General features: G+C 39.7%; 1 protein-coding gene across 1 annotated transcript; it reads left to right on the forward strand.

Annotated features, from left to right (window-relative positions):
• The first annotated feature begins 420 nt into the window (after positions 1–420).
• XRCC2 (X-ray repair cross complementing 2) lies at positions 421–25,369 on the forward strand. The gene is made up of 3 exons (XM_008688590.2): positions 421–602; positions 13,389–13,470; positions 22,883–25,369. Exons 1-3 carry the CDS (start codon positions 564–566, stop codon positions 23,599–23,601), a joined length of 840 nt encoding a protein of 279 aa, XP_008686812.1. The 5' UTR covers positions 421–563; the 3' UTR covers positions 23,602–25,369.
• The last annotated feature ends 1,799 nt before the right edge of the window (positions 25,370–27,168 follow it).

Genomic DNA, 27,168 nt, shown 5'->3' on the forward strand with positions numbered 1-27,168 from the left:
GTGTTAGCTGTAATTACTTTTATTATAATAATTATTTCAAACTTAGTGTAATTCTTTGTTTTCAGAATTAAGCATGAATCACATGTATAGCCAGCCAGAGGCTTTTAACCCACAAACGGACAAAAAGCCCTGCGTGTTCAGTAACTGCTTTGTTTATAGGAAAGAAAAGAAAAGAGAAAAGGAGAAAAGGAAATTAGCATGGCTGTGTTCAATAAAACTTAATGAAAGGGAAGGAAGGAAGGAAGGAAGGAAGGAAGGAAGGAAGAACATGCTGCTAGTTTTATCTAATAAAAACGAACTGAAGTTTATGAGAGAAGAAAAAAATCACCAGCTATCTCCGGGTCTCATAGGAGACGGGGTCTGACGTCACTTGGGCGAGGTGCGCCCGTAAACACTACTGCGCATGCCCGCCGCCTCCCTGGCTGAGGGCGGGCGTAGTGCGCAGGCTCCAGCCTGGGTCAACGGGTCAGCGCGTTTGACTGGCTGTCTGGCCTCCGCCGCTCGCGGTAAATGGCGCTGGTGGCGGGAAAGTTGAGTGTCTGGTTCGCCCAGCCTTCGGGGCGATGTGTAGTGACTTCCGCAGGGCCGAGTCTGGGACGGAGGTGAGAGCCGCCGAGTCTGGGACGGGAGCGAGGGAGATGAGAACAGGGCGGTGGGCGGGCGAGGGAGCCGGGAGGGCGGGGAAGGCGGCGCGGGTGTCCTGGCGGGGGGCGCTCGGCTGAGGGAAGGCGAGCTGCGCCGGACTCCAGCACCCCGGCCGACCCTCCCACCTTTACACCGGGAGCCAGCCCCCGGGACCTGGGGGTCTTCTGAGATGGGCAGGCTAACGCGCGCGCTCTGAAGGGAGGCGGAGGAAAACACCCCCACTGCGTGCGGAGGTAGGTGTGCAGTTCCTAATCTCTGCTCGCTAGGCTGACGGTCCAAAGCTGTCACACGGTGACTGCGGTTAGAAATGGTAAGCCAGGCAACAGAAGCGGGGAAAAGGGATTGCCCGTTGGAGAATTTATGGACGTTTATCGGTATTTGAGTATTTGAGTAAGTTGCCTCCACTTCTCCCTCGAGTCTCTCCGTCTCTGCTTATGGCATCAAGCCCTGGCTCTCCCAGCTTGCATTTCCTGCTTAAGTATCTCCAGAAACACGCCAACTGTTTGACGTCCTGCAAGAATTTATTCAGGAATTGAACCAAGAAGTATCAAGTACTTAACTATGTGTCAGCCGCTGGTTAAGGAACTGGAGTAAGAAACAAAAGAAACAACTTGTGCCATTGAAGAACTAGGAAGGGAGGCCGACTTAAAAAAAAAAAAAATCGCCGCACGTGTAGAAGAGCATGCTGTCCAATAGAAGGGCAGGCATCACGGAAGACTGAGGAGGAGGAGATGACTGAAGTTTTAAAAACCATGTGAAATCAGTTTGGCAAGGAGGGGGTGGCGGTCAAAGAGAGTAGCAATTAACATGGGTTCTGCCTTCAGAGCGGCTTATTTAGGGGAACTGCAGGTAGTTCTGAATAGTTGGAACAAAGCTAGTGAGGGATAGCAGAGTTGGGCAGTGAGCCCTGAGAAATAGTGGTGTGTTAAGAAGGATCTCTTACACAGGTGAGGGAGAGAAGCAATACTCTTTTTTAAAATAAGATTTTATTTATTTATTAGAACAAAAGGAAGGGAGAGGCAGAGAGATAAGCAGGCTCCTCACTGAGCAGGGAGCCCGACATGGGACTCCATCCCAGGACCTGGGATCATGACCTGAACTGAAGGTAGACGCCCAACCATCTGAGCCACCCAGGCACCCGAGAAGTATTACTCTTAAGAGGAGTCAACAAACTTTTCCTGTGAAGGGCCGGATAGTATTTAGGCCTTGCAGGCCAGGGGGGCGTCTCTGTCAGAATCCCTTTACCTTGCAGTTCTAATATGAAGGCATCCATAGGGAGGTGAACAAATTAGCATGGCTGTGTTCAATAAAACTTATTTTTAAACTTTTGGATTTGACCTACTGGCCATAGTTACCAAACCTTGCTCCTTAAGAGTAGAGCCACTGCTTGTATAAGAACCACTACAGTTTACTTACTTAGATGAACATTTGAAACGAAGGTTAAACACGATGACTTTTGCAGTCAGAATAAGCCTAGTATCCGAAAAATGGGAGCCCTGGTGTGCCTGGGTGGCTCAGCCAGTTAAGCATCTGCCTTAGGCTCAGGTGACAATCCCAGGGTACTGGGATCAAGCCCCTGCATCTGGCTTTCTGCTTGGTGGGGAGCCTGCTTCTCTCTCTCCCTCTGCCTGCAGCTCCCCCTGCTTTTGCTCTCTCTCCCCCTCTCTCTCTGTCAAATAAATAAATAAAATCTTAAAAATAAAAAATGGGAGCCCAGCACAGCCAAATCATTGAACAAAAAATTTAGCAACATATCCTTGGCCTGCCATGTCTGCATGGAGACCCTAAGCCAGATTGCCTGGCTCATATCACTTTGGAGTACAGAGTGTTGGAGGGGAGAATAGGGAGCTGAGCAGTAGGTGCTACCTTATTTTCCTTTTTGTTAACAAAACCAGCTGAGTGAAACTCTTCCTTTAAGTGTTTTTGGGCACTCAGTGGCTAGTGCTTAATTTGTTTGGACACAATTTTCTTCCTTTGCACATTACGCTACAGTACTATGGATTCTGCTTGGAGGCATTGTGTTGAGGAAGATGCCTGAAGTCACAAGCTAGCCCAAGAAACAAGTACAATACTTTAAAATTTTAATTCACTAGAATTACAGCTTTAAAAAACAGCTATCCATTCCTACATTTTGTGAGTAGTAGGGAAAAGACATTTCATACAGTGTCTTCCAAGAAAATAAAGTTGCAAAAAATATTTTCTTTTAACAGATTCTAGAGATGGAATTATGGTAGGCCAGGTAGCGAGTGGAAAACTTAATAATGAACCCTTGATTTAAAGACCTGCATTTGACTACAGTTTACAGTAAAATAACCCATTTTTTGCCTAGTGTTAATCTTTATTTTTTTACCCTGTTTATTCTTCTTATCCTACCTGACACTTTATATCAATTTAAAGGTCATGAGAGCAGACTTTGTTGTCTGTTGAGTTTATGCCTTTAGTCCTAGTATTGAGAACAATGTTTAGCCCACAGTTGGCACTCAATAATTGTTTCTTTAGTGGATAAATTTCTTACCTTTCTCCTCTTCCCTCTCCCCTCGCTCTGCCTTGCTTCATGTGTCACTGAAAAAAACAAAAAAATTACAGGAAATCCCTTAATTTTTCCTGTTGTATTTCTGTTACTGATTTCTAGTTTGTGTCCATCATTGTCAGAGAACATACGCTGTATGATTTCAGTTCTTTTAAGTTTGTTGAGGTTTGTTTTATGGCCCAGGGTGTGATCTGTCTTGATGACTGTTCCTTGGGCACTTGAAAAAAATGTATATTCTGTTGTTGGGTGCAGTGTTTTATATACATGAGTCAGATCTTGTGTGTTCAGATCTTCCGTATCCTTAATGATTTTTCTGTTTGTAAGTCTCTTCCTTGCTGAGAGGTCACCTTAAGGTCCCGACTATAATTGTGGGTTTGTCTGTTTCTCCTTTAACCTGTATTACTTAGTTTTGCTTCGTGTATTTTGAGGCTCTGATTGATAACGTACACATTTAGGACCGTATGACTTTTTGGTGGATTGATACTTTTATTATAATTCATTCTGTAAAGTCCCTCATTGTCTCTAGGAATTTTCTTTCCTCTGAAGTCTACTTTACCAGATATTAATATAGCAAGTCCTGCTTTTTCATGAAGTCTATCTTGATAATATATGCACTGCTTTTCTCTGAATTTCCTCCTTAAGATAGAATAAATATTTTTGCTTCTAAGAAACTGCAACTTTGAGGGCACCTGGGTGGCTCAGTCGGTTGAGCGACTGCCTTCTGCTCAGGTCATGATCCTGAAATCCCGGGATCGGGTACCAATCATCCCAATTGGGCTCCCTGCTCAGTGGGGAGTCTGCTTCTCCCTCTGACCCTCCCGCCTCTTGTGCTTTCTTTCTCTCACTCTCTCAAATAAATAAATAAACTCTAAAAAAAGAAAAAAGAAACTGCAACTGCGAGGCAACTGGGTAGCTTTTTCGGTTAAGCATCTATTAGTTTTGGCTCAGATCATGATCTCAGGATCGTGAGATCGAACTGGGGTGGGGGTTGGAGGGGGGCCACCCCCCACCTCGGGTTCCATGTGCAGCTGGGAGTCAGCTTGGGATTCTTTCTTCCTCCCTTTCTGCTTCTCCCTCCACCCCATGGGCACTCAAGCACGGGCTCTCTCAAATAAATAAGTAAATTCTTTAAAAAAAAAAAAAAAAAAAAAGTGCAACTTCTCCAGTTGTGACATGGATTTTTTCCATCACATTCCTCCTCAAGGACCTCACTGCTACAGATGTTCCCAGTCCTATGGTCATTTTTTTGTCTTCTGCATTTTTTTTTTTTTTTTTAATTTGTCAGAGCACAAGCAGGGGGAATGGCAGGCAGAGGGAGAAGCAGACTACCTGCTGAGAAAGGAGTCTGATGCAGGACTCTGTCCCAGGACCCTTAAAACCGACTGAGCCACCCAGGCATCCCTGTCTTATGCATTTTTCATTTTCTTTTCCACCAATCATTTCCATTAGTATCCTAACATAGAACAGTAAATGCGAAGCAGAAAACCTCCCTAGACGTCTGCGCCCATCCAGCTGTATTCCTTTACTCCTCCACACAGCAAAGAGTTTGTGCTCTGTGCCTACACTTCCTTATCTCCCATTCACACTCTCGCCCATGGTGTGATCAGTCTTCTGTCTCGGCTGTACCACTAAAATTCTCTTGTCAAGGTTATCAGCCAACTTATGTTGTCAAATGCTCATTTCTGAGTGCGCTCTCCTTTTAGGCTGAAAAATAGGAACACAGCAGAGTGTGTAGTTCCTATAGGAAAGCCGTTGGGAGGGAGGAAGGGGATGATCCATGGGTGTCTAGTACCTGCTCTTAAAATAACCCATTAGAAAATCCTCCCTGGGGAAGAGAGAATGAGAGGAGGATAGAATATGCCAGAAGTGTTTCTCCAGCAGAGTTCCTCATATGCAAGGTGACAATAAGTGTTCTGCCAACATTAAGCTCCTGTAATTTTGATTTTGTGCCTTATAGTTTCATTCTGGGACAATGCACGTATATGATTTTTTAAAAAGATTTTATTTATTTGAGAGGCAGGGAGTGCAATCGGGGCAGAGGGAGAGAATCTCAAGCAGACTCACTGAGATTGGAGCCTGATAGGGTTCTTGATTTCATGACCCTGAGATCATGATCTAAGCTGAAATCAAGAGTTGGACGCTTAACCGAGTCACCCAGGCACCCCTATATTTGTTTTTTTTTTTAATCTAAATGAAAATTTGAAAGTTTGATATAACTTACTGATGAAATTTGAAGAATGCATTTAATGGAATTACTAATTTGTGGGATATCATAAATTTAAAATTTAGTCCTTAAAAATTCTGCTAGAAATTAATGCTGCTTACACACCTTCAGAAGGGCTAAAATCAACAACACAGAAAACAGCAGGTTTTGGCCAGGATGTGGAGAAAAAGGAACCCCCGTGCACTGTTGATGGGAATGCAAACTGGGGCAGCCAGTATGGAAAACAGCATGGAGGGTCCTCAAAAAGTTAAAACTAGAGCTACCTTATGATCTAGCAGTCGCACTCCTGAGTATTTACCCCAAGAATACAAGAACACTAATTCAAAGGGATACATGCACCCCAGTGTTTATAGCAGCATTGATTACAATAGCCAAGATATGGAGGCAACCCAGATGTCCATCGATTGACAAATGTTGAAAGAAGAGGTGGTATATACATACAACAGAATATTATTCAGCCATAAAAAATAATGAAATCTTGCCATTTGCAGTGACATGGATGGAGCTAGAGAGTACTGTGCTAAGCAAAATAAGTCTGTAAGAGAAAGACAAATACCATGTGGTTACATTCAAGAATTTAAGAAATAAAAGAAACGGGCATCTGGGTGGCTCAGTCCGTTAAGCGTCTGACTTCAGCTCAGGTAATGATCTCAGGGTCCTGAGATCAAGTCCTGCATTGGGCTCCCTGCTCAGCTGGGAGTCTGCTTGCCCTCTCTCCCTCCCCTCCCCCCTCAGCTCATGCTCTCTTTCTCTCAAATAAATAAATAAAATCTTAAAAAACAAAGGGGAAAAAAATGAGAGAGACAAACCAAGACAGAGACTCTTAACTACAGGGAGCAAACTGATGCTTACCAGAGGGGAGGAGGGTGGAGGAATGGGTGAAACAGGTGATGGGGATTAAGAGCGCCCTTGTGATGAGCACAGGGTGATGTATGGAAGTGTTGAATTACTATATTGTACACCTGAAGCTAATACAACACTGTGTTAGCTAACTGGTATTAAAAACTTAAATTCATGCTGCTTAAATTGTCAGGTGTATATAGGAGTTCCTGCTTTACTTTGTATTACCTGTTTTTCCTTTTCCTCTTACAGGATGATTGCATTAGTTCTTCTTCAAGCTTGATTGAAGAGCCAGACCTAGTACTCTGCCCTGAAGGACAGTTGAATTATCAAAGTTGCAGAGGAGTCTAATTTCCCATGTGAGAGGAATTGGCCCTCTAATTTGTAGAACTACCATGAGAGCCAAAGTTTGCGTCAGTCACGTACATATTCACTTAGCTGCTGCTTCCCTTGCTTCCTTATTTCAGCTCCTCTCTTAGTTCCCTGTGTTATAGTTACACGTTTTTGCCTGAATTTCCTCTACTTGTGAGTAATAAAACTAAGAATTGTATTCATTTTGTAGATGGGAAATCCAGGCCTCTTACGGGGCAGGGGTGGGAATATTTGGTTTAGAATGTTTGCTTTTTAAGTAGCTTATTTTTTTATTTTAAGATTTTATATATTAGAGAGTGCGAGAGCACAAACTGAGGGGAGAGGCAGAGGGAGAAGCTTAACAGGGAGCCTGATGTGGGGGCCAGGACCCTGGGATCATGATCTGAGCCGAAGGCAGACGCTTAACTGACTGAAGCACCCAGGAGCCCCTTTAGGTAGCCTTTTATACTTAACTCGCTTGCAGCCCTGCTGCTGGGGCCTTTCTGCAGACAGATTTATTTACAAAAGATCAGGGGAAATGAGTCTTTATCCAGATGAACTAAATATATGTGTGTATATATTTATTTACCTTAATGCCATTCATTTCTGGTTGGTTTGATCTTTAAGTTCTTCTTTCTGCTCGTGTAAGCTTCCACAACTAAATGGTCTTTAAAAACATCTGTATGGTAAGGTATTCTACTTACTAGGTGTTGAAGGTATACGGTTGCACTGGAAATGGAGTTTTGTTAGTATGAAGCCCTTCGATGACATGAATACTCCTGGACTTTTGTTTGGTAGAAGTTTGCAGACTGTCCAGACATGAAAATCGAAATAGTTTGAGGTTCTTTACACTCTCCATCCTTCCCAAGCCTGCCTACCTATGCCCTGTTTACCTTTAATTTAACAGGCAGCTCCTGAGTTTCTGCCAAACAAAAGCTTTTTGGAGCTCATTGTGAGCCAAAATAGATTCTTTTCCTTTTGAGCTTTTACTTACAGATGGGGAAGACAGGCTGGTAATGTGTTAAGTATAGTAATACCTTCGTGGAAGGAGGTGGCCTTGAAGAATGTATGTTATTGTCGTTTGTTCAATAGTCTTGGCCTTAGAAATTTAAACGAAAAATAGGCAAAGGACATTCCATGTGGAAAGAAAAAAAGCGTTTCTCTATCAATGCACATTTTTTATGTATTTAAAAGAACTGTATGCTAAATCTCTCATTCAAAATTAAGGGTGCCGCCCCCAAATTAGAACTGACCGTTTGAGACTGAAGAGAAAGGCTGACAAGTCCAGCTGGATGTGAAGTGGCTTGTTAAGGGGACTTCCCGACTGAGCCTGTCTGCAGGCAGCCTCAAGATGAGTAAACCTCTGCAACCCCACCTCCCTGAAGACCTGCTTTTCTAGCCCTGGGGTTGGGAGTGCTGCCTCAGGACCACCCAAGAGGAGAGTGTTTAATGGCTGTGTGTCATAGTCAGAGCTCCCGGGTAGGTCAAGGATATTATGCCCAAGGGTGTACTTAAGGGTGTGGTTAAACAAAAGGAAACGATGTCGGGAGGGGTGCTGTGCTCCAGGAGGTCCCAGGTCCCTGACTGGTCCTCGGGGATGATTTGTCCAAGATGGCGTTAGTCAGGTTCACACACCTTTGCAACACCCTGCTTGTATTTCTGTTGTAGCAGCTACAATACTTTATTGTACTTTCGTAACCTTCTGACTCTACCCTATCAAATTCTTTGAAGATAGGAACTGTGTCCGCTACATCTGTATATCCCTAGCACCTCACTCAGCTCCTGGGATACATTCGACTTGGCTGAAATGTTTACCAGTGGATGTCTGTACAATTGAGTATTTCCCCCTTTGCAGATGATATACTTGTTATGGTAGTAATGCTGCTGTTGAAAACATTTTGGGCTCCTTGTTGCTGTTGGAGGGAGTACGAACAGAGATGGTTGAAAGAGGCCCGGTGATTGCCTAGACAGGATCTCAGATCAGTTCGATCATCAGCTTCGTAGGTGCAGAACCGTTTCATCTCTGTACTCAAATTTTATTAGACTCGGTGATACTGACTCTGAGGACAGGAGAAGAACTCCAGGCTTTGGGAGCCAGAAGGGATCTCTTAAATCTTAGCTCTGGCATCTACCAGTTTTCTCATCTGAAAAATAGAATGATAATAAATAGAGTTAATGTAACAATTAAAAGAGATAATGTATATAAATTATGTACTGATGATACCACAGCACAAATAGTAGCTATTAGTAGATGACTATTGTTATGATAATAAAACCTAGCAGAAACTGATTTACAAATCAAATGTCAAATCTATTAATTAACAATATTAGTGAAACTGCCAAGTAGACTAAAATTGTGTCCACTGTGCATTCTTTCCTAAATAGGAAATTTGGCCTCAGAAAGATTGCTGAGAGAATCAAGAAAATTCATGACGAAACTCTGATTGCCCAGTGTGTTACTCTTTCCTAAAAGGATTAAGCTATCTTGTCTAGCAGAACTTATTTGGGTTCCTTTTACCCTGGACACTTAACAAGCTCTTTTTTGCCCTTCAGAAACTCCAGATTGATTATATCTGACTTCTTTCAATTCATTTCTTAAATCTGGACATCATTAATTTTAATTTCTATATTAGGTTATGTCATATTTTTAGGGTGGTTTGTTTGTTTTTTTTTTTAGATTTTATTTATGTATTTATTTATTTATTTGGAAGAGAGAAACAGACTCTGCTTTGGCATTGTAAAACATTATTTTGAATATTCTCAGTAGTGGAAAGTTTTCATCCTTTGAAACTGAACTTGATTTTTTGATAATAGTGGAAATATGGTAAGAGGAGTAATACCGTCTCTGCCCAAGTGTCATGCCGATATAAAGCTTTCTGGAATACTTTCTTACCAGGAATTCTCACAGTGGAGAATTCTAAAATATTGTGAGCAGTGACAATAAGAGTAAACAATTGGAGTAACTTCCTAAGTTAATCATTCTCATGAGGATAGTTGGTTATTTGTATACATGCTTTTTAAAACATTTTGAAGTCATTTTATTCCATCTTGTCCCTGAAAGTTTCTGTCTTGCTCTTCAAGCTGCACTCTCAGTCTTCTAACTCAGTGGTTCTCATTCTTTTGGGCTTTAGGAGTGCATTACACATTCAAAAATTACTGAGGATTTTAAAGAGCTTTTGTGCATTTTTTGTGGGTTTTTTTTTGTTTGTTTGTTTTTGGTTTTATAATAGTTACATTATATTAGCTTCAGGTGTACATCATAATGGTTTGGTATTTGTCTATGTTGCAAAATGATCACCACAATAAGTGCAGTTAATATCTGTCACCAAAAGAGCTTTTGTTTATGTGGGTTATATCTGTCAGTGAAACTGAGAAATTTACCTGTCTATTTATTAAATAGCAGAAGCAAGAAAGTTTATTAAAGCTAAAAATAACACTCTTGAGAGATCTCCAGAGCAGGTGAGCTCCAGACAGAGAGCTGCACTGAGAAATTTAGAATTTTAAATATTTACATTCATATACAAGTGACAATAATAACCCCTTTGAATATTATCATAAATATTTTAATGAAAAGTAGCTATATTTCCCTAAACAAAAAATGTGAGGAGTCACACTGTTTTACATATTTGTAGATCTTTTTACTGTCTGGTTAAACAGAACTTGACTGGGTTCTCTTCTGCATCCAATCTATTACTGTATGTTGTTCTGGTTAAAGTACATGAAGACTCTCTGGCCTTTCACAGATAAATAGTTGGAAAAAAGAAGGAGGTTTTTGAAGATCTTTTTAGAGAATTGTGGATTTTCTTCTTTGAATCTGTACCAAAACTTGAGAAGATAGTAGTTTCCTAAAAGTTAATTGCAACGTAGAATATAAAATTATATCAGTGAATTTTTCATACGTTAAAACCATTGATTGGTCTTACATTTGGAGTGAATCTTTTACCCAGGAATAATTTAACATCGTGCATTGGTCATTTGGAAATATTGGTTCACTGAATTACACAGATCTTTCAAGTATGGACATGTTTTGTTAAATAATTATTTTTAAAAATCACTTTCATTAAAACATTGGCAACTTCACCAAAAAGGACCTTAACTATTGGGGAGCTGTCAAGGTCATGGTGGTGGATGAGTTTTCCAAAATTCAAATGTTATCACTGGCAACAAATACCGTCAGTTTTTTTGAAGTGACAAGCTTACTTTCTTTGTTTTCGATAAAATATCTGCCAAATACCAAGTCTGTATAATCAAAGCTTGTCTTTTAATCATTCTTTCAAATAAAATGGTAGCCTATGAAAAAAGCATCCAACTCAAATAATCAACACAAGTGCTTTTCCTAAAGAAAAAAAAACAAAAATGATTCTATTTCATTTTGGAGAAGTCCTTCATCTGTGTGTGAAGTGGGGGACGTCCCCAGGAGCAGACTTTACCTCAGACACAAACTGCCGCGTTCTGGATCCCTAAGACTGTACTCAACTCTAATACTAATTGCAAGGCCAGGACCACCTTCAGGTATAGCAATTCAGTAGAAGGACTCACAGAACTCATTGAAAGCAGTTATATTCATGGTTGTGGTTTACTGCAGGGAAAGGATGCCGATTTAAAGACAGCCAGAGGAGGGGAGGTAATGGATCAAAGTCCAGGAGAATTCCAAATGCAGACTTTCCGGTTGTCCTCTCCTGGTGGAGTTGTGGATGGTGCTTACTTCTCCCAGGATCAGTGTGTGTCTCCCAACTGCAGAAGCTAACCTGAACTTTGGTGTCCAGAGTCTTCTTGGGGCTCTCTCAGGTAGACACAGTCAGCTGCCCAAGCAGCTGACTTCAGTCTGTGGGCCCCCGATACCAGAGGTCAAGTTGACCCAAAGCCCCAACCCAAAGTCGCACTGTTTGACCATCTCGTGTGGCGAAGGCCCCCTGGTAAACAAAGACACTTCTATCAGGCAGGATATTCCGAGACATGAAGATGACCTCCCAGGAGCCAAGGGCAAAGGCCAGACCTCTCTGATCAAGGTTAAATTCTTTACTGCTAGTATGCGGCCTGTGTCATCACAATGATTCTAAAAAGTACTCAGAGGTCATGATTTAATAGAACTAATACTTTTAACTGCCTCATCAAAGGCATTCTTGTGAAAAACTAGTTTTGCTTGTTTTTTTTCTGTGAGTGGTGAAGAATGCCTTGTGTACTGGGACAGTTTGATGCCTCTACCCTGGTTGTGCCAGCATTTTCACCCACCACCGCTGGTGCACTGTCAGTGCAAGTGTCAACTTAGTGAGAAAGACAGGTCATATCTTAAGAGTTTTAACCTCGGATACACCTTCAGAGTCTAACTCAGAGCACTGTATCTCTTGTGTAGTGAGCCGTCTTTACTTTGTTTCAGAATAAAATATCATCTCCTAGAGATAAGTTACAGCAAGTTCTTCGAGGGTAGGTTATCTTCATCTTTGTAGTCTGCATTTTACCTGCCATGGTGCATTGTATGTAACAGAAACTCAGTAAACATTTGCTAAATTAACGTATAGAACCCTTTCATGACTTCAGGAAATCTTTTCAAAACTTATGTTTCAGTTAAAAAAGGAGAGTGACTGCTTTTGTTCCCATTTGTGATAGGCTCTTTTTTTCTTTTGTTGTATGGAAGAGTTGTCAAATCTGTGCTGATTGCTTAGAAACTTGAGAATCAGCTTTGATAGCTTTGATTACATGTCCCTCATTGACATTTAAATTAGCCTTGCAATTCCGCTTGCTGTCACCCTAACCAGTTTTGTCTTGGTGTGGGCACTCCTCCTCCACATTAGTGTGACACTCCAGCCTTCTCTCCATATCTGGTGTTACTTTCAGATACATTCCCTACTAGCCACCAAGATAATCTATTTGAAATGCAGATGACGATAGCTTGTGCTGTACATTGTGCTTACTCTATGCCAAGCACTTTTTTTTTTAATACCCTGAATCCTCAACAACTTTGGGGGGGTGGGGATACTGTTTGTTATCACTTGAATGATGAGAAACCTGAGGCCCAAAGAAAGGAGCTAGCAGGTCTGGTCCTGAAGCCCCAGCTGTCTACTATTAACTTTTCCAGACTGCCTCTCACTACATTGCTTAAAATCCCTTGCTCTTGTCTACAAAGCAGAGAATAAGCTCCTGAACATGGCATCTAAGACCTTCTGTGTTCTGGCTTCTGCTCTTTCAGCACTTCTTTATCTTCTGCCTGTTCTGCGCTACAAGCTCCAGCAGGTGAAATCTGCTTACAGTTCACCTACGTGCAGAGTGCTCCTTACAGCCTCTGCAGCCTGGCTGATGCCACATCTGCCTCATACCTGCCTCTGTTCACCCAACAAATCCACGTGGGAACTCCTCAAGGGTGGTTTTTTCCGACCTTTTTCCTTTGCCCCCTCCAACTATTAGATAAGAAATTGACAATATAGGTAGGCAAACAAATTAAAACCTGGTATCTGTATAACAAGTGTATTAAGTATAGTGAGAAAGAAAATTGTAACACGTAAGAAAGGTAAATACTTTGCAGTTAGCAGTTTGGTCTTATATCCCACACTATACTATCAGCTCTTCTGAGGGCAGGGACTCATTTTTATACCATCAGTGTTTGATCCATAAAAAAAGGAGATATTTTCTGAATAAATGAACACAATTTTTCTCCTAAATTGTATTTCCTAGTTCATAATTTCCTCCAAATCCTCAAAATTAAATGAGTCTTTTTTATAGACTTTTGGAAAATTGTGCAAATATAGATTTCTAAGATTTTATATTTTTAGGTAATGAGTTTTTCTTTTTTTCTTTTGCAAGCTCCTTGCTCGACTTGAAGGTAGAAGTTCCTTGAAAGAAATAGAACCATATCTGTTTGCTGATGAAGATTCATCTGTGCATGGTAAAAAACAATCTCAAACCAAAATACAGTGTCATACATTAAGTCTTATAAAACATGTTGATTTCCCGACATATATTCATTGATATGTACATACTCGTAGCAAAGGGCTGTATGGATTAACCTGTAAAATTAAAAAGTGAGAAATAGATCATGACAGAACACTTTTAAGTCTTCATTATCTGTGTCAGATGAGATAAAGTTTGACTCATCTGCAGTAAATCTTCAGAATAAATATTGACTGCTCTTATCCCGACACAGTATTTGAGGGAGTTTTGTTATAATTTATTTTTTAATTCTTTAGAAGTTTGAGAATCACAGTTAAGTCCCTAGGTACCCTGTTAATATTTCTGTAGAAGGGAAAAGACATGCCCACTTGTTCCCCCAGCACTTGGACACCAGGGAAAACTTATAGAAAGGTACTGTGCTGGCGTTGTGCTTCTCTTCTTTAGTGGAAGAGCTCTGTAGAGAGAAAATTCACCCATTTATGTGTGCAACTCTGTGATTTGTAGTATCCATTTTTGCACTTGTCACCACAGCTCATTTTAGAACATTTTCATCAGCCCAAAAAGAAAGCCGTGCCTATTAGCAGTCACTCCCCATTTCCTCCCACATCCCTAGGTGGCCACTGATCTACTTGATGACTCTATAGACTAGCCTTGTCTGTGTATTTCATATAATTGAATTATACGGTATGTGGTCTTCTGTGACTGGCTTCTGTTACTTTGCATAATCGTTTCAAGTTTTATATTGTGGCATTACCAGTATTTCTGTTTCTTGTTCCGTAATACTCTGTTGCATGGGCTTACCACATTTTGTTTATCCATTCATCAGTTGATGGACGTTTGGGTTTCTACTTCTTGCTGTTATGGGTAATACTCCTGTGATTGTGTGCAAGTTTTTCTGTGGGTATATGCTTTCAATTCTCATGGGTAATACCTACAGGAGAGACTGTTAGGTTCGTGGAGCAACTATGTTTAACCTTTTGTGGAACTGCTAGACTGTTTCCCATAGCAGCTGCTTATTTTACTTGCCACTAGGATTGAAGTGTAGAATAGTTTGAATTTTCCCACATCCTGCAAACAAATGTCATTGTCTGTGTTTTTTATTATAGCCTTCCTAGTGAGTATGAAGTGATATCTCATTGTGGTTTTGATTTACATTCCCTGATCACTAATGATATTAAGCATCTTTGCATGTGCTTATTGGCAATTTGTATGTGTAATCTGGAGAAATGTCGTGTCTTTTGCCCATTTAAAGAAAAGGATTGTGTTTTGGTTATTGGGTTATAAAAATCCTTTCTATATTCTAGATACAAGTCCCTTACCAAATATGATTTGCAAATACTTTCTTGCATTCTGTGGGTTGTCTTTTCACTATCTTGATGGTGTCCGTTGAAGCACAAAGTTACTAAATTTGATGAAGTCCAATTTATTTATCTTTTATTGCTTATGCTTTTGGTATCATAGCTAGGAGGCCAATGGCTAATCCAAGGTCAAGAAGATTTACGGCTTTGTTGTCCTTACTGATTTCTGTTTTCATTCTTTTCTGATCAGAGAACATACTTCTGTGATTCAGTCTTTTTAATTGATTGAGATTTGTTTTATTGCTGAACATATGGTCTATCTTGAAGAATGTTCCATGTGCACTTGAGAAGAATGTATATTCTGCTATAGTTGGATTGAGTGTTTTCTTGATGTTTTATAGTTCTGGTTAGTTTTTAGCATTAAGTCACCTGTCCTTGTTGATCTTCTGCCTAATTGTTCTATCTGGTATTGAAAGTGGGTATTGAAGTTTCCAACGATTACTATTGAATTGTTTATTTCTCCCTTTATTTCTTAGTTTTCCTTCACATATTTTGGGGCTTCCTGCACTGTTGGGCACTTACAAGTTTATTATTATATCTTACTGATGGATTGACTCATTTATCATTATAAAATGTCCTCCTTTGTCACCTCACACCCATTAGGGTGGAAACAGTAAAAAACAAAGTAACAAGTGTTGGTGAGGTTGTAGAGAAATTGGAACCCTTGTGCACCATTGATGTGATTATAAAATGGTGCAACTATGAAAAACAGTATGGAGGTTCCTCAAAAAATCAAAAACAGGGGGCGCCTGGGTGGCACAGCGGTTAAGCGTCTGCCTTCGGCTGAGGGCGTGATCCCAGCGTTAAGGGATTGAGCCCCATATCAGGCTCTTCCGCTATGAGCCTGCTTCTTCCTCTCCCACTCCCCCTGCTTGTGTTCCCTCTCTCACTGGCTGTCTCTATCTCTATCAAATAAATAAAATATTAAAAAAGAGAATCTTAAAAAAAAATCAAAAACAGAACTGCCACATGATGGGGACATCTGGGTGGTACAGTCATTAAGGATCAAACTCTTGGCTTCAGCTTAGGTCATGATCTCACGGTTGTGAGATTGAGCCCCAGGGTGAGCTCTGGGTTTGGTGCAGAGTCTGCTTGAGATTCTTTCTCTCTTTCTCCCTCTGCCCATATGCCCGCTCATGCTCTCTCTCTCAAAATAAATAAAATCTTAAAAAAAAGCGGGGGGTGGGGAACAGCCATATGATCCAACAATTCAACTTCTGGGTAGATCTCTAGAAGAATTGAAAGCAGAATATTGAAGAGATATTAGCATTCCTATGTTAATAGCAGCACTATTCACAATAGCTAAGAGATGGGAGCAACCCAAATGTTCATTGACAGATGAATGCATAAACAAAATGTGATATATGCAAACAAGGGAATATTATTCAGCCTTAAAAAGGAAGGAAATCCTGTCATGCTACTACATGGATAAACTAGGAGGACATGCTAAGTGAAATACACTAGTCACAAAAAGGAAAATACTGTGATTTCACTTATATAAGGTATCTAAAGCAGTCAGATTCATAGAAACAGAAAGTAGAATGGTTAGTTAGCCAGGGCTGGGGGAAAAAGGGGAAAAGGGAGTTGTTGTTTAATGGGTATAGCGTTTCAGTTTTGCATGATGGAAAGGTTTGGGAGATGTTTTACAACAGTGTGAATGTAACTTAACACTACTGAACTGTACGCTTAAAAATCTTTATGCCATCTTTTAGCACAATGGAAAACAAAAATGTCCTTCTTTGTCTCTAATAACAGTTGTTGTCTTAAAGTGTATTTTTTCTGATAATAGTATAGCCACATCAGCTCTCTTTTGGTTACTGCTTGCATGGCATTTCTTTTTCTATCCTTTTGTTATCAGTCTGTTTGGGACTTTGTAAAGTGTGCCTATGGTAGATAGCCTGTAGTTGGATCATGTGTTTTTATTCCATTCTGCCAGTCTCTGCCTTTTGTTTGGACTATTTAATCCACTTACAGTTAATGAACTACTAATAAGATAGGGTTATGACTGTCATTTTGCTCTTTTATATACATTTTATTCTTTTTGTTTGTTTGTTTCTCTGTTCTTCCTTTACTGTCTTCTTTTGTTTTAAATATTTTCTAGTGTACCACTTTGTTTTGGGTTGGGGGGGGAGAGGCAGAAGAAGAGGGAGAGAATCTTACACAGACTCCACACCCAGCACAGAACCCCACCCAACACAGGCTTGATCTCACAACACTGAGATCGTCACCTGAGCTGAAATCAAGAGGCAGAAGTTAACCAATTGAGCCACCCAGGTGCCCTTAGAGTACCATTTTTATTCCCAGTCATTACTGCTTATTTTTTTGAGTTATTTTCCTTTGTTTTGTTTTGTTTTGTTTTCTTTTAGATTTTATTTATTTGACAGAGAGAGAGAGAGAGTACAAGCAGGGAGCAGCAGAGGGAGAGGGAGATGCAGGCTCTGTACATGGAACAGGGAGTCCGATGCAGAGTTCAATCCCAGGACCCTGGGATCATGACCTGAGCCAAAGGCAGATGCTTAACCAGCTGAACCACCCAAGCACCCTTGAGTTATTTTCCTAATGGTTGCTCTGAGGATCACAGTTAATATCTTAATTTAAACTATCTAATTTGGATTAATACCATCTTAATTTCAGTGTTTTATAAATACTTTGCTACTGGGTAGCTTTGCTTCCTCCCCCTTCACTTGTGCTGTTACAGATTACATATTTAAACATTGAATGTCCATAAACAATTCTAAAATTATGACTTAATGCAAGAAACTAAAAAGCCATTACAGCATAGAAATTAAAATGTATTATAACAGAAATAAAAAATTATTACTCAAATCATTTGTTTCTTAAGTCAGATAAATGAAAAAAAGTTATAAATATAAAACATATACTGTCCTTAGTATTTTCCTATGTAGTTGCATTTACCTGTGGTTTTTATTAACTCATTTGGTTCAAGTAACTATCTGTTGTCCTTTCATTCAACCTAGAAGATTCCCTTTACTCTTTTTTATAGAGCAGATCTGTTAGCAAACAATTTTCTAAACTATCAATAATAAAAGATAAATTTTGACCAAACATGTTGGACAAAAAGATCGAACTTTCTATTCTATCAGAAAGGATATTATGAAGTTGAACCTTATGAAACTGACACTAAAACATGGGTTCACAGCACCACTTATACATTTGAATATTACATTTGTAGAAACTTTAAAAACACCATCATGCTCCATCACTAACAAGTTTACTTAGTTTGGATTAACACTGTCTTAATTTCAGTATTTTATAAATACTGTAGATTTTTTAGCTATAAAACTAGTTAGATGAATGCTCACTGGAGCAATAGTAGACTTAAGACTGGTATTATAAGGATTATTTATCAACACCGGTAGTTTATCAGAAACTGTATAGGGAAGCTCAAATTGAAGCGCTAAGAGATTTAGGGATTATAAAAAGCTCTAATGCCATTGTAAACATTTCTAAATGGTTTTTCATAGTAGTTACTCAGTACTATATATCAACTCATTACCTCTTCTGTACTATAATGATTATAATCTGCAAATTCAACATATTTGTTATACAATTAGTAGGTTGGTACCAAGATGATGTATTTTTTGGCTTTTCTTTTTTATCCTTATTTTGAAGGATCTTCAGATTCATAAACTCACTCTGACAATCTGTTACCCAGATCCCTTACAGCATTCTATTTATGAGAGCAACTATCAAGGCCAAACCATCCAGATTTTCTGATTTAGTTTAATTTGTCAAGTGCCAAACTGTAGAGGTGTTTTTTTTTGGTGTGTGTGTGTGTGTGTGTGTGTGTGTGTGTGTGTGTGTGTGTTTAGTGGTGGGGGGGTGTTGTTTTTTTTACTGCAAGTTTCCATGCCCAATACTTTGAGTGGACAAGGTTATGATTTCTTTTGTAACAGCTCTCAGAAACATTTGAGAAAGTGACTTCACAAATACAGCTAAAAGGACTGTGCCCCTCTGTAAAACATCATGTTTGAATACAATTTTTGATGTGATGATTAGACAGTAAATGTTTATAAAACCAGCAAAACTGACTTCATCATTAAACATATTTGTAGAGAATCTGGGACCTTAACGATAATATTTATATATAATTTGCAAGTTTGCGCATTTTATTACCCCAGTTGTTACAAATGACCTTTTTACTGCTTTGCTACTAATCTGTAAAAGGAAAAGAGTGTTTTTATATACCCCTTAATAATCTCCTTGCCAAGGATTTCACCTTAAGCTTTGCCTCATCTCATTCACGCCAAGCCAAGAATCTAAAGAATCCATATACTACGTGGTCTATTTCTTAGTAACGTATGGATTTAGCAACCTTGTTAAACCATGTAGGCAAGTGTTCTCAAAGACTTACTCTTTTGAGTTACGCTAAAAGATATTTATGAGTACCACCTTCTCTCTAAGAAAATAATTGTCTAGGTTTTCATTTTTTTGCTATTCTGAGAATGCCAGAAAAATCCAGAGATGGTCATACTTCCCCTCTGGCCAGTGTCATGTATTTCTGTCTCCTTGTGGAGTCTCTTCCCTTTTACTTCAGAATATGTTGCATTTCTCCTATCTTTGGTTGTCTTCATTTGACTCCAGCCTCATGAAACTGCTTTTGAATATTTTTACTTTTTAAATGAATGTAAACCATCATATTTTTCTGCTAATTCTTCTTGTGCCCCCTGCTTTCCTTGCAGCCTGATTCTTGGAAGAACGCTGAGTGCCCCCCCGGGGAGCCCTTCCATCTCTTTTCTGAGTATCTGATTTTGAAGTTTGGTTCATAAAATAATATTTATATTAAATGTGGTTTTGCAAACTGCACATTTACTGCTGTAAGGTAACTAACTATCCAGGACCAATTCAGTGATCTGTTCCCAAACTCTCCCTTGCCATTTCTTTACTTTTAGTAATTTTGTGCTGCATTTAATGTTGTTTAGTACTGTTTCATTTTCTTGAAAAGTTTTGTGCTCTGTGTCATTTTCCTCCTAATTTTTATATTAAATTTCTGTCTTATATGTTTTCATACCGACTCCTCTAACATGGATGTACCCCAAGAATTGAGTTTTTGGCCTCTGTTCTTAATTTTTCCTTCACTCTCACCCACCAAATTGAGCTTTCTGTTCTCTGTTTCTGTGTAGCTTACTCTCAGATCATCTCATGTCTACACTCTTATTACTGTCTTGAATCTTAAAATCCTGGTGGTCGTAAAACATTTTTATTTTGTGACACCTAGCTAACATAGCATTTTGAAAGCTAAGTTCTTATTAGAATATTCATGTGATTATGTGAATTAAAAATCCCTGCTTTCCTTATGTATTTGATTTGTACGGGTACTTCCAACCCTGTCTCTCTTCACCTTCACATCACTACCTTAGCTTTACCCCTACCTTCGGAATATGTGAAGGGGGCTGAAGACCTGCCGGAAACTAAGTGTCAACACTCATTGGGCCAGGGGCAGTGGGCAGGGCACTGGACTCCCACTGGACACTTTGTTCCTGTTCTGGCTTGTCTCCTGTGTTGGTCTCTTGTTTCCAGCCTTGTCCTGGGCCTTCACACCTGCTGGACTCTGGTGACCAGTGCCATACCCCCTACCTGTGATTCCCTACCCGACTTGATTCCTTTCAAAATGCAATGTTCCAAAGTTCACTTTGGGGCCTTTACCCCTCACCAGATAGGACTTAGATTTTCATTTCTTAGATGTCGCTCAAGAAGTTCTCAAAAAGAAACTAATCTGATGAAGTGCCTTCAGAAGATACTGTGTTTTGTGCTGGAGATAGAATAGGCAAGTCCCAACCTTCAAGGAGCATACAGGAAATATAACGAAATAGTCAGAAATCATCTAGCATGAGGGGCGCCTGGCTGGTTCGGTTGGTGGAGTGTGTGGCTCTTGATCTTAGGGTTGTAAGTTTGAGCCCCACATGGGGTGTAGACATTAATTAAAAATAAAAAATCCTAAAAAAATTATATAGTGTGATAACTGTGATGATGGAAGGTGATAGTTTGCTTTCTTACCTCAAGAGTATTGTTATTAGGATCAAATGAGGTATCATCAAGTTGTCCCTTGTCATTTGTAAAGTCCGATGGAAAAGTTAGTTGCTGTTGATTGGCCTCTTCTGATACCTTTTCTGGGGAAAGAAGAAGGGAAGGTTTGGTGCAGTCTGCTGATTGGTTTCCTTACTGTGTTTCTGTGTGGTTCACTGTGTCCTATATATAAACTGTTTTCAGATTAGTCTTGCTAGACTGTGTTTTCAGCTTTCCTTCACTACCATTAATATCTGTTCTATGTTAATGTTTCATCTAGTGCATGTAGTTTATTCTCTATAATACAGGGAAGTGAAAGACTTTCATTTGTGGGTAAGGGAGGATTTCAGCTTAGCTCCCTTGTCATGTAGTAGGAGAGAGTAAACTAAACATCTGGCTTGAATAGGTTTCTAGTTACTATGTTAACTTTCAGCAAGAGCATCAGTGAATAATAAGTTTTACTTGAGTCACGAATCTTTTGGGGGAGGGGTGTGGGAGAACAATTTTTACTTAAATTTTGAATTGCAAATTGCATGTAAGATTATGGTAGAAACTGGTTGAAGTTTTATACTACCTTAAATATGGTATAGTGGTAACGTGCTAAGATTTTTTTTACATGTTCTTTATGAATGTTCCAATTATAGTGGTTTGTTAGTAATAGCAGGAAATAAAGTAATTGGATTCTCAGACTATGTAATTTGCTTGGGGCCTAAGAATCTGCATTTTTAACACAGTGTTTCCAGTTATGTGGTTCAGCCATAAATTAAATGGAAACAAACTAGCAAGAATTGGAAGGCCACTGGTAGGAGTAGATTTTGAAGAGCTCTGGAGGCGGGATAATTTCCCCAGGTGTTTAATTTGCGTTGTCCTCACTGGAAGAGAGTTATTGGAACTTACATAGAAAAAGATTTGGAGTCTTTGAAGTTCAGAGTAGTTTACTTCAACTTATAATGCTAGGAAAATAATTTACAGTGCAGATGTCATTCCAGCTGGGCACAATTTCAAGAAATTTATATAGCAAAGAATAACGGATAGCTTTTTGGAAATGTGGAGGGGTGTTTTCAAAGTTCAGGGGTGCTATTGGCATTTAGGCCTGAGGGCTGTGGACTCTTCCGGCTCTGTATGTAAGAAACTGCACAATCAAGAATTTTTCCACCCATAATGCCAGTAACACTGAGAAACCCTAATTAGAGATTGTTTCAACGGTATGTAACAGAAGTCAAGCCTAGTGGTTTACCTGATAGAGGCTTATTTTCTTCGCCTCACAAGTGGTATAGAGGCAGGCCCTGCATAGCTGGTGTGAGGTTCCATAGTGTCATCAAAGTCCTGGGCACCTCTTGTCTTCCTGCTCCACCATTCTTAGGGCCCTGCTTAGGGTGTCCCTTTTATACTCACTGCTTCAAGATGGCTGCTTCCCCTCCAGAGCGGGGAGTGGCAGAGCAGAAGTGGCACCTGTATCAGGAAAGCAAAACTTAGAAACCCCAACAGAAATCTCGTGTCTCATTGGCTACAACTGTGATATCTGCTGACCCCTCTCTGCAAGGGATACTGAGAAAAATAGTTTTTCAGCTGGGTGCACTCCCTCCCTCCACCCCCCAAATTGAGGTTTTATACTTAAGGAAAAGGAGAGAATGTATATTGGGTAAGCAAGTACCGGAAATGGTGTGTACCATAGTAATCAATGGATTTTCGAAAGACCAGGAATCTGGCACTTTGTTCTTAGCTTATCACCAGTTTCAGTGTGAGTGCATGTGCTCCCCTCCCCAGTAGACTTCCTTGGGTACCTTTCAACCTTGTCACTCTGTTCTTCACATTTTCTTGATGCTAACTAATAGCCAACTCCTTTCTCAGAGGTTTCCTTATTTATTTCTTGATTTCCTTATTTATTTCTATTTGCTTACATGGGACTTAGATTTTTCTTTCACATTCCAGTAATTTTACACGCTATTGCAGGCTTTTCGTTTTGTAGCCTACTGTTACTGTGCTGCTGCATTTTGACTGACATTTTTACATTGTACACAGGTGGTATTCTTGAATTTCATGGTCCCGAGGGAACAGGAAAAACAGAAATGCTTTATCATTTAACAGCACGATGTATACTTCCAAAATCCGAAGGGGGACTGGAAGTAGAAGTCTTATTTATTGACACAGATTATCACTTTGATATGCTTCGGCTGGTTACAATTCTCGAGCACAGACTGTCGCAGAGTTCTGAAGAAACGGTGAAGCGCTGCCTGGGAAGGCTGTTTCTGGTGAACTGCACTAGCAGCACTCAGCTGCTCCTCACGCTGTGCTCACTGGAAACCATGGTTTGTAGCCACCCTGCCCTCTGCCTTCTGATCTTGGATAGCCTGTCCGCTTTTTACTGGACAGACCGCGTCAACGGAGGAGAAAGTGTTAACTTACAGGAGTGTACGCTGAAGAAATGTGCTCAGTTCTTAGAGAAACTCGTAAGTGAATATCGCTTAGTACTTTTTGCAACAACACAAAGTATAATGCAGAAAACCTCAAACTGGACAGAAGGGCCTTCTGCCTTTACCCATCCGACTGAGGCAGATGCGGACTACAGACCCTATCTCTGCAAGGCATGGCAGCAAGTAGTCAAGCACAGAATATTTTTCTCCAAACAAGTGGATTTTAAAACCAGCAACCAGTTTTCTTTAGTTTCACGTCATTTAAAAAGTAACAGTTTAAAAAAGCATATTTTTATTATTGGAGAAAGTGGCGTTGAGTTTTGTTGATAAGTATCACCAAATAGTGGTTTTCAGGATATTATGCAAAATTTTAAAAGTCTTTTTTGGGCTAAAATGATTTGATTATAACGCTTTAAACTCTGGGAGAATTAATATACATGTTTCTACCACAGAATGGATTTTTTTTTTTTCCAGGATGGATTTCTTAAGCTAGTACAGTAAAACTTTATTCTGTTCTTAGGTTGTTGAAGATAAAGTGCTGGTAATAATTAAACTGTATATTAAGCTTGTTTTAAAACTAAATAAATAATCTACATATTGCGGCCTAAATGAACTTTTTTTATAACTGTGTCACATTTCTGGAATTTAGTTAAGTACTTAATTGTTTGGGAAAGTTTAAATGCATTTCTGATTTCTCATATGTAAGTCCTTTAGGAAGCTGTAACTTTGGAAAATGTTTCTGTAGAGCTGTTATTTCGGCAAAGGGGATGAAAACAAGGAGCCTGCCCATCTGCCTTTCACACCAAAAGACTATGGAAAGTCAGCATTTTGATCTGAGTTAGAATGAGTCCAAGATGGAGTTGCATTCTGGTTCAGTCTCTGTATAATTTTAACACAGGGAAATAATATACCCATTCAAGGAATTCTGTGAAGATTGTTTTGAAATTTTCATCTCCTCATGAAGTGATAGACAAATGCTGAAACCGCATTAGTACTGTATGTTACTAGTATGTTCTTAGCATAGTCCAGCCATACCATGAAATGAATCAAATTATTTCCAGCTAAGAGCTGGACAAGGGTCTGTGTACTTTGGCCAAGGCATGGCCAGAATGGGGAGCGTGCACCTCTAGGGGTATACAAGGTAATGTATTGTGGAGAGGAAGAAAACCTCAGAACTTCTGTTTATACATTTTAATATAAGAAAAGATGAAATTGTATCAATATTTGATATTCAGATTGACTCTGGTGCACTCATCGATCTATGTGTCAGGTGGTCATCTGTCCCATACATATCTAAGTATCCTGTGGGAAAGTGGAAAGAATTGCCTGTGAGGTGTTTGTGGGTATGTTCATTTATACATTACCAATTTAGTTAAAACTAACTGTAAATTAACCTATCTAACAAAGATTCTTTTTAAGGGCTTAGAAAGAATCCTGCAAAAAAATTAAGATTGAAGTTAGTATTCTTCCTGATGCAGGGACAGCAGAGGTGGCATATGCTGTCTGTTTCCTGCTCACGGACCCTGAGCCTCTTTTAGCTTACCTGCAGTTGCCAAAACCCACAGGCTTCTGGAGGCGTCTGCTGGCTGCCAGGGCCTACTGGGCTGCATGTGGGCCAGGCCGGGCAGTCCTTAACCAGTGAAGGGCAGGATTTGGTGTGGTAAACACGCCAGCTTCCTTACCCCTCAGCTGAGAGGACACTGAGGTTCTCACAGAGTGGTCCCAGTAGGATTGGTTCCCATTGCTTTCAGCAGCAATCCATTTGCCTTCTGTCCTTCCCTCTCACTTGACCCTCATGAGGTCTCCTGGGCTTGTCTCCCTAATGAAGGACAAGTCCTGGTCTAGGAGCTCCTTCTGTTGTGGGTCGAGGGGGAACCAGACTGTCAGTAGACAATAAAAAGTTGTCAGACAAACAGCCCTCCTAGGCCCAGTATTTGCGCTTCAGCCACATTGTGAAATTTAACACGATGGTGGACCCAATGGCAATCAAATCAAGTTATGCGGGATCACATTTCTTGTCATTCACACTCTCACACCCATATGCCCTCAACAGATTTTATTTTGCCACTAATAAACTTTAAAATATTTAAGAATACGACCTGTTATATCCCTAGTTCATCCTTTTTCACTTTGTATTTTTGTGGTTTTTATTACATGTTACATGTAAGTAATTTATAAATGTTTGTATGTTGGAGGAATTTGCTGATTTCCGCCTGGATAACCGTGTCATCAGTAAGATTGAGAATCTCTTGGAGCATCTGGGTGGCTCTGTCAGTTGAGCGTATGCCTTGGGCTCAGGTCATGATCCTGGGGTTCTGGGTCTCCTCCATTGGGCTCCCTGCTCAATGGGGAACCTGCTCCTTCCTTTCCTCCCCGCCCACCCCCCCAGCATGTGTGTGTGCGTGCAGGCTCTCTCTCTCTCAAATAAAATCTTTAAAAAAAACATAAGATTGAAAATTTCTTGGTCTACTCTAAGTTACGTCTCTTTTTAGCTGTTTGGAAAAGATAATGAAAATTCCTTACCTTCCCTTGTCTAGCTCTAGGTATATGCATTACACGTGTGTATGAAAAACTTAGAAATTCTTAGAAGTCTATCCTTGTTTCCATTTCTCCTCTATATAAATGAAGTATTAACTTAATGGACTGTTATTCACAGATTTATAACTTGTTCTTCAGAACATGATTAAAAAATAATGAACTTTTATATTAACTTAAATTATCAATTATATATTAATGTGTCAGACCAAAGACTTAGTTATCTTAAAAAGATTTGTTATCTGACATGTTGGAAGGAATTAAGAATCCTGGTTAATAAAAAATTCTTTTAAACTAAAAGTTATACCAATGGGATTTCTTGAACACTACAGAAAATTTAATACTTATTAAAGAATGAGGCTTACAGGGAAGGAAAATGGTACACCCTAAGTTACAGATAGCAGATAAGGGAGTACTGGTTAGAAACAGAATAATGGAGCGAGGGGTTACAGATCCTAGAGGGTTCCATTTACCTGTAAAAAAGGGGGTGAACTTCTTGGAATCATGGTGAGAATCTAGTGATAGAAAATTTTATATAAAAGGTATTTCAGACATTCATCTGATAATGCAATACAAAATTAAGATAATGCTTAGCTTATTGCTTCCTTTGTATACAATTTTGAGCCTTCAACTATCAAATGCTGTATTATTAATACCATTCCAGGAAATTCTGATGCAGACACTCTGCTTTATGGATTGTCTAAGAAGGTGAAAAGCCGATATTTTCAGATGAACAAAACTGAGAATTTGCCACCAAAATTGCCTCACTAAAGGAACTTCTAAAAGATAAACTTCAGGGAGGAGGAATACTATCACAGAAGCTCTGAGATGTAGGAAGTAATAGTGAGTAAAGAAAATAATAAGCACTTGAGTAAATCTAAAGAAATATTGATAGTAGAAGTAACATCAGATTTGTGGGAAGAAAAAGCGATAACCAAGTAGAAAGTCTGTATCTTGTTGCTTGTAAGCCTAATGCATGTGAAGTTGGTAGTTGAAATTATATCAATCTAAATATCTGGTGTTATTGTGATGGAGAGTAAAGGCATGTACTTTGGACTTAGTGTGAATGTGACAAGATGAAGAGCTGCCTGTAGAAGAAACAAATCGATACCTGCTCCATGGTGCCTGCCGAGGAGGCAAAGGGAAATGAGAACAACAACACACACACGCACAGGGGGAAAAGTGGACAGGACCAATAAGCGCAGAATAACTGGGAGAGAGAAATCTAATTGTAAATGGATTGAGTGCTTCTGCGAAAAATCTTGGTCATTAGATTAGATTTTTAACAATCTGCCATATACTTTTTAAAAAAATGCATCTAAAACAAAGGTACTGAAATGCTGAGAGCCAAAAGATAAA

This window comes from Ursus maritimus, unplaced genomic scaffold (genome assembly GCF_017311325.1).
Source record: "Ursus maritimus isolate PB19 unplaced genomic scaffold, ASM1731132v1 scaffold_3, whole genome shotgun sequence".
In the NCBI taxonomy this organism is placed as follows: Eukaryota; Metazoa; Chordata; class Mammalia; order Carnivora; family Ursidae; genus Ursus; species Ursus maritimus.

Coding starts and splice junctions, on each gene's coding strand:
- XRCC2 (XM_008688590.2), top strand. CDS start 564: ATGTGTAGTGACTTCCGCAGGGCCGAGTCTGGGACGGAG. Junction 603..13,388: donor GGGCCGAGTCTGGGACGGAG/GTGAGAGCCGCC, acceptor TTCTTTTGCAAG/CTCCTTGCTCGACTTGAAGG. Junction 13,471..22,882: donor TGAAGATTCATCTGTGCATG/GTAAAAAACAAT, acceptor CATTGTACACAG/GTGGTATTCTTGAATTTCAT.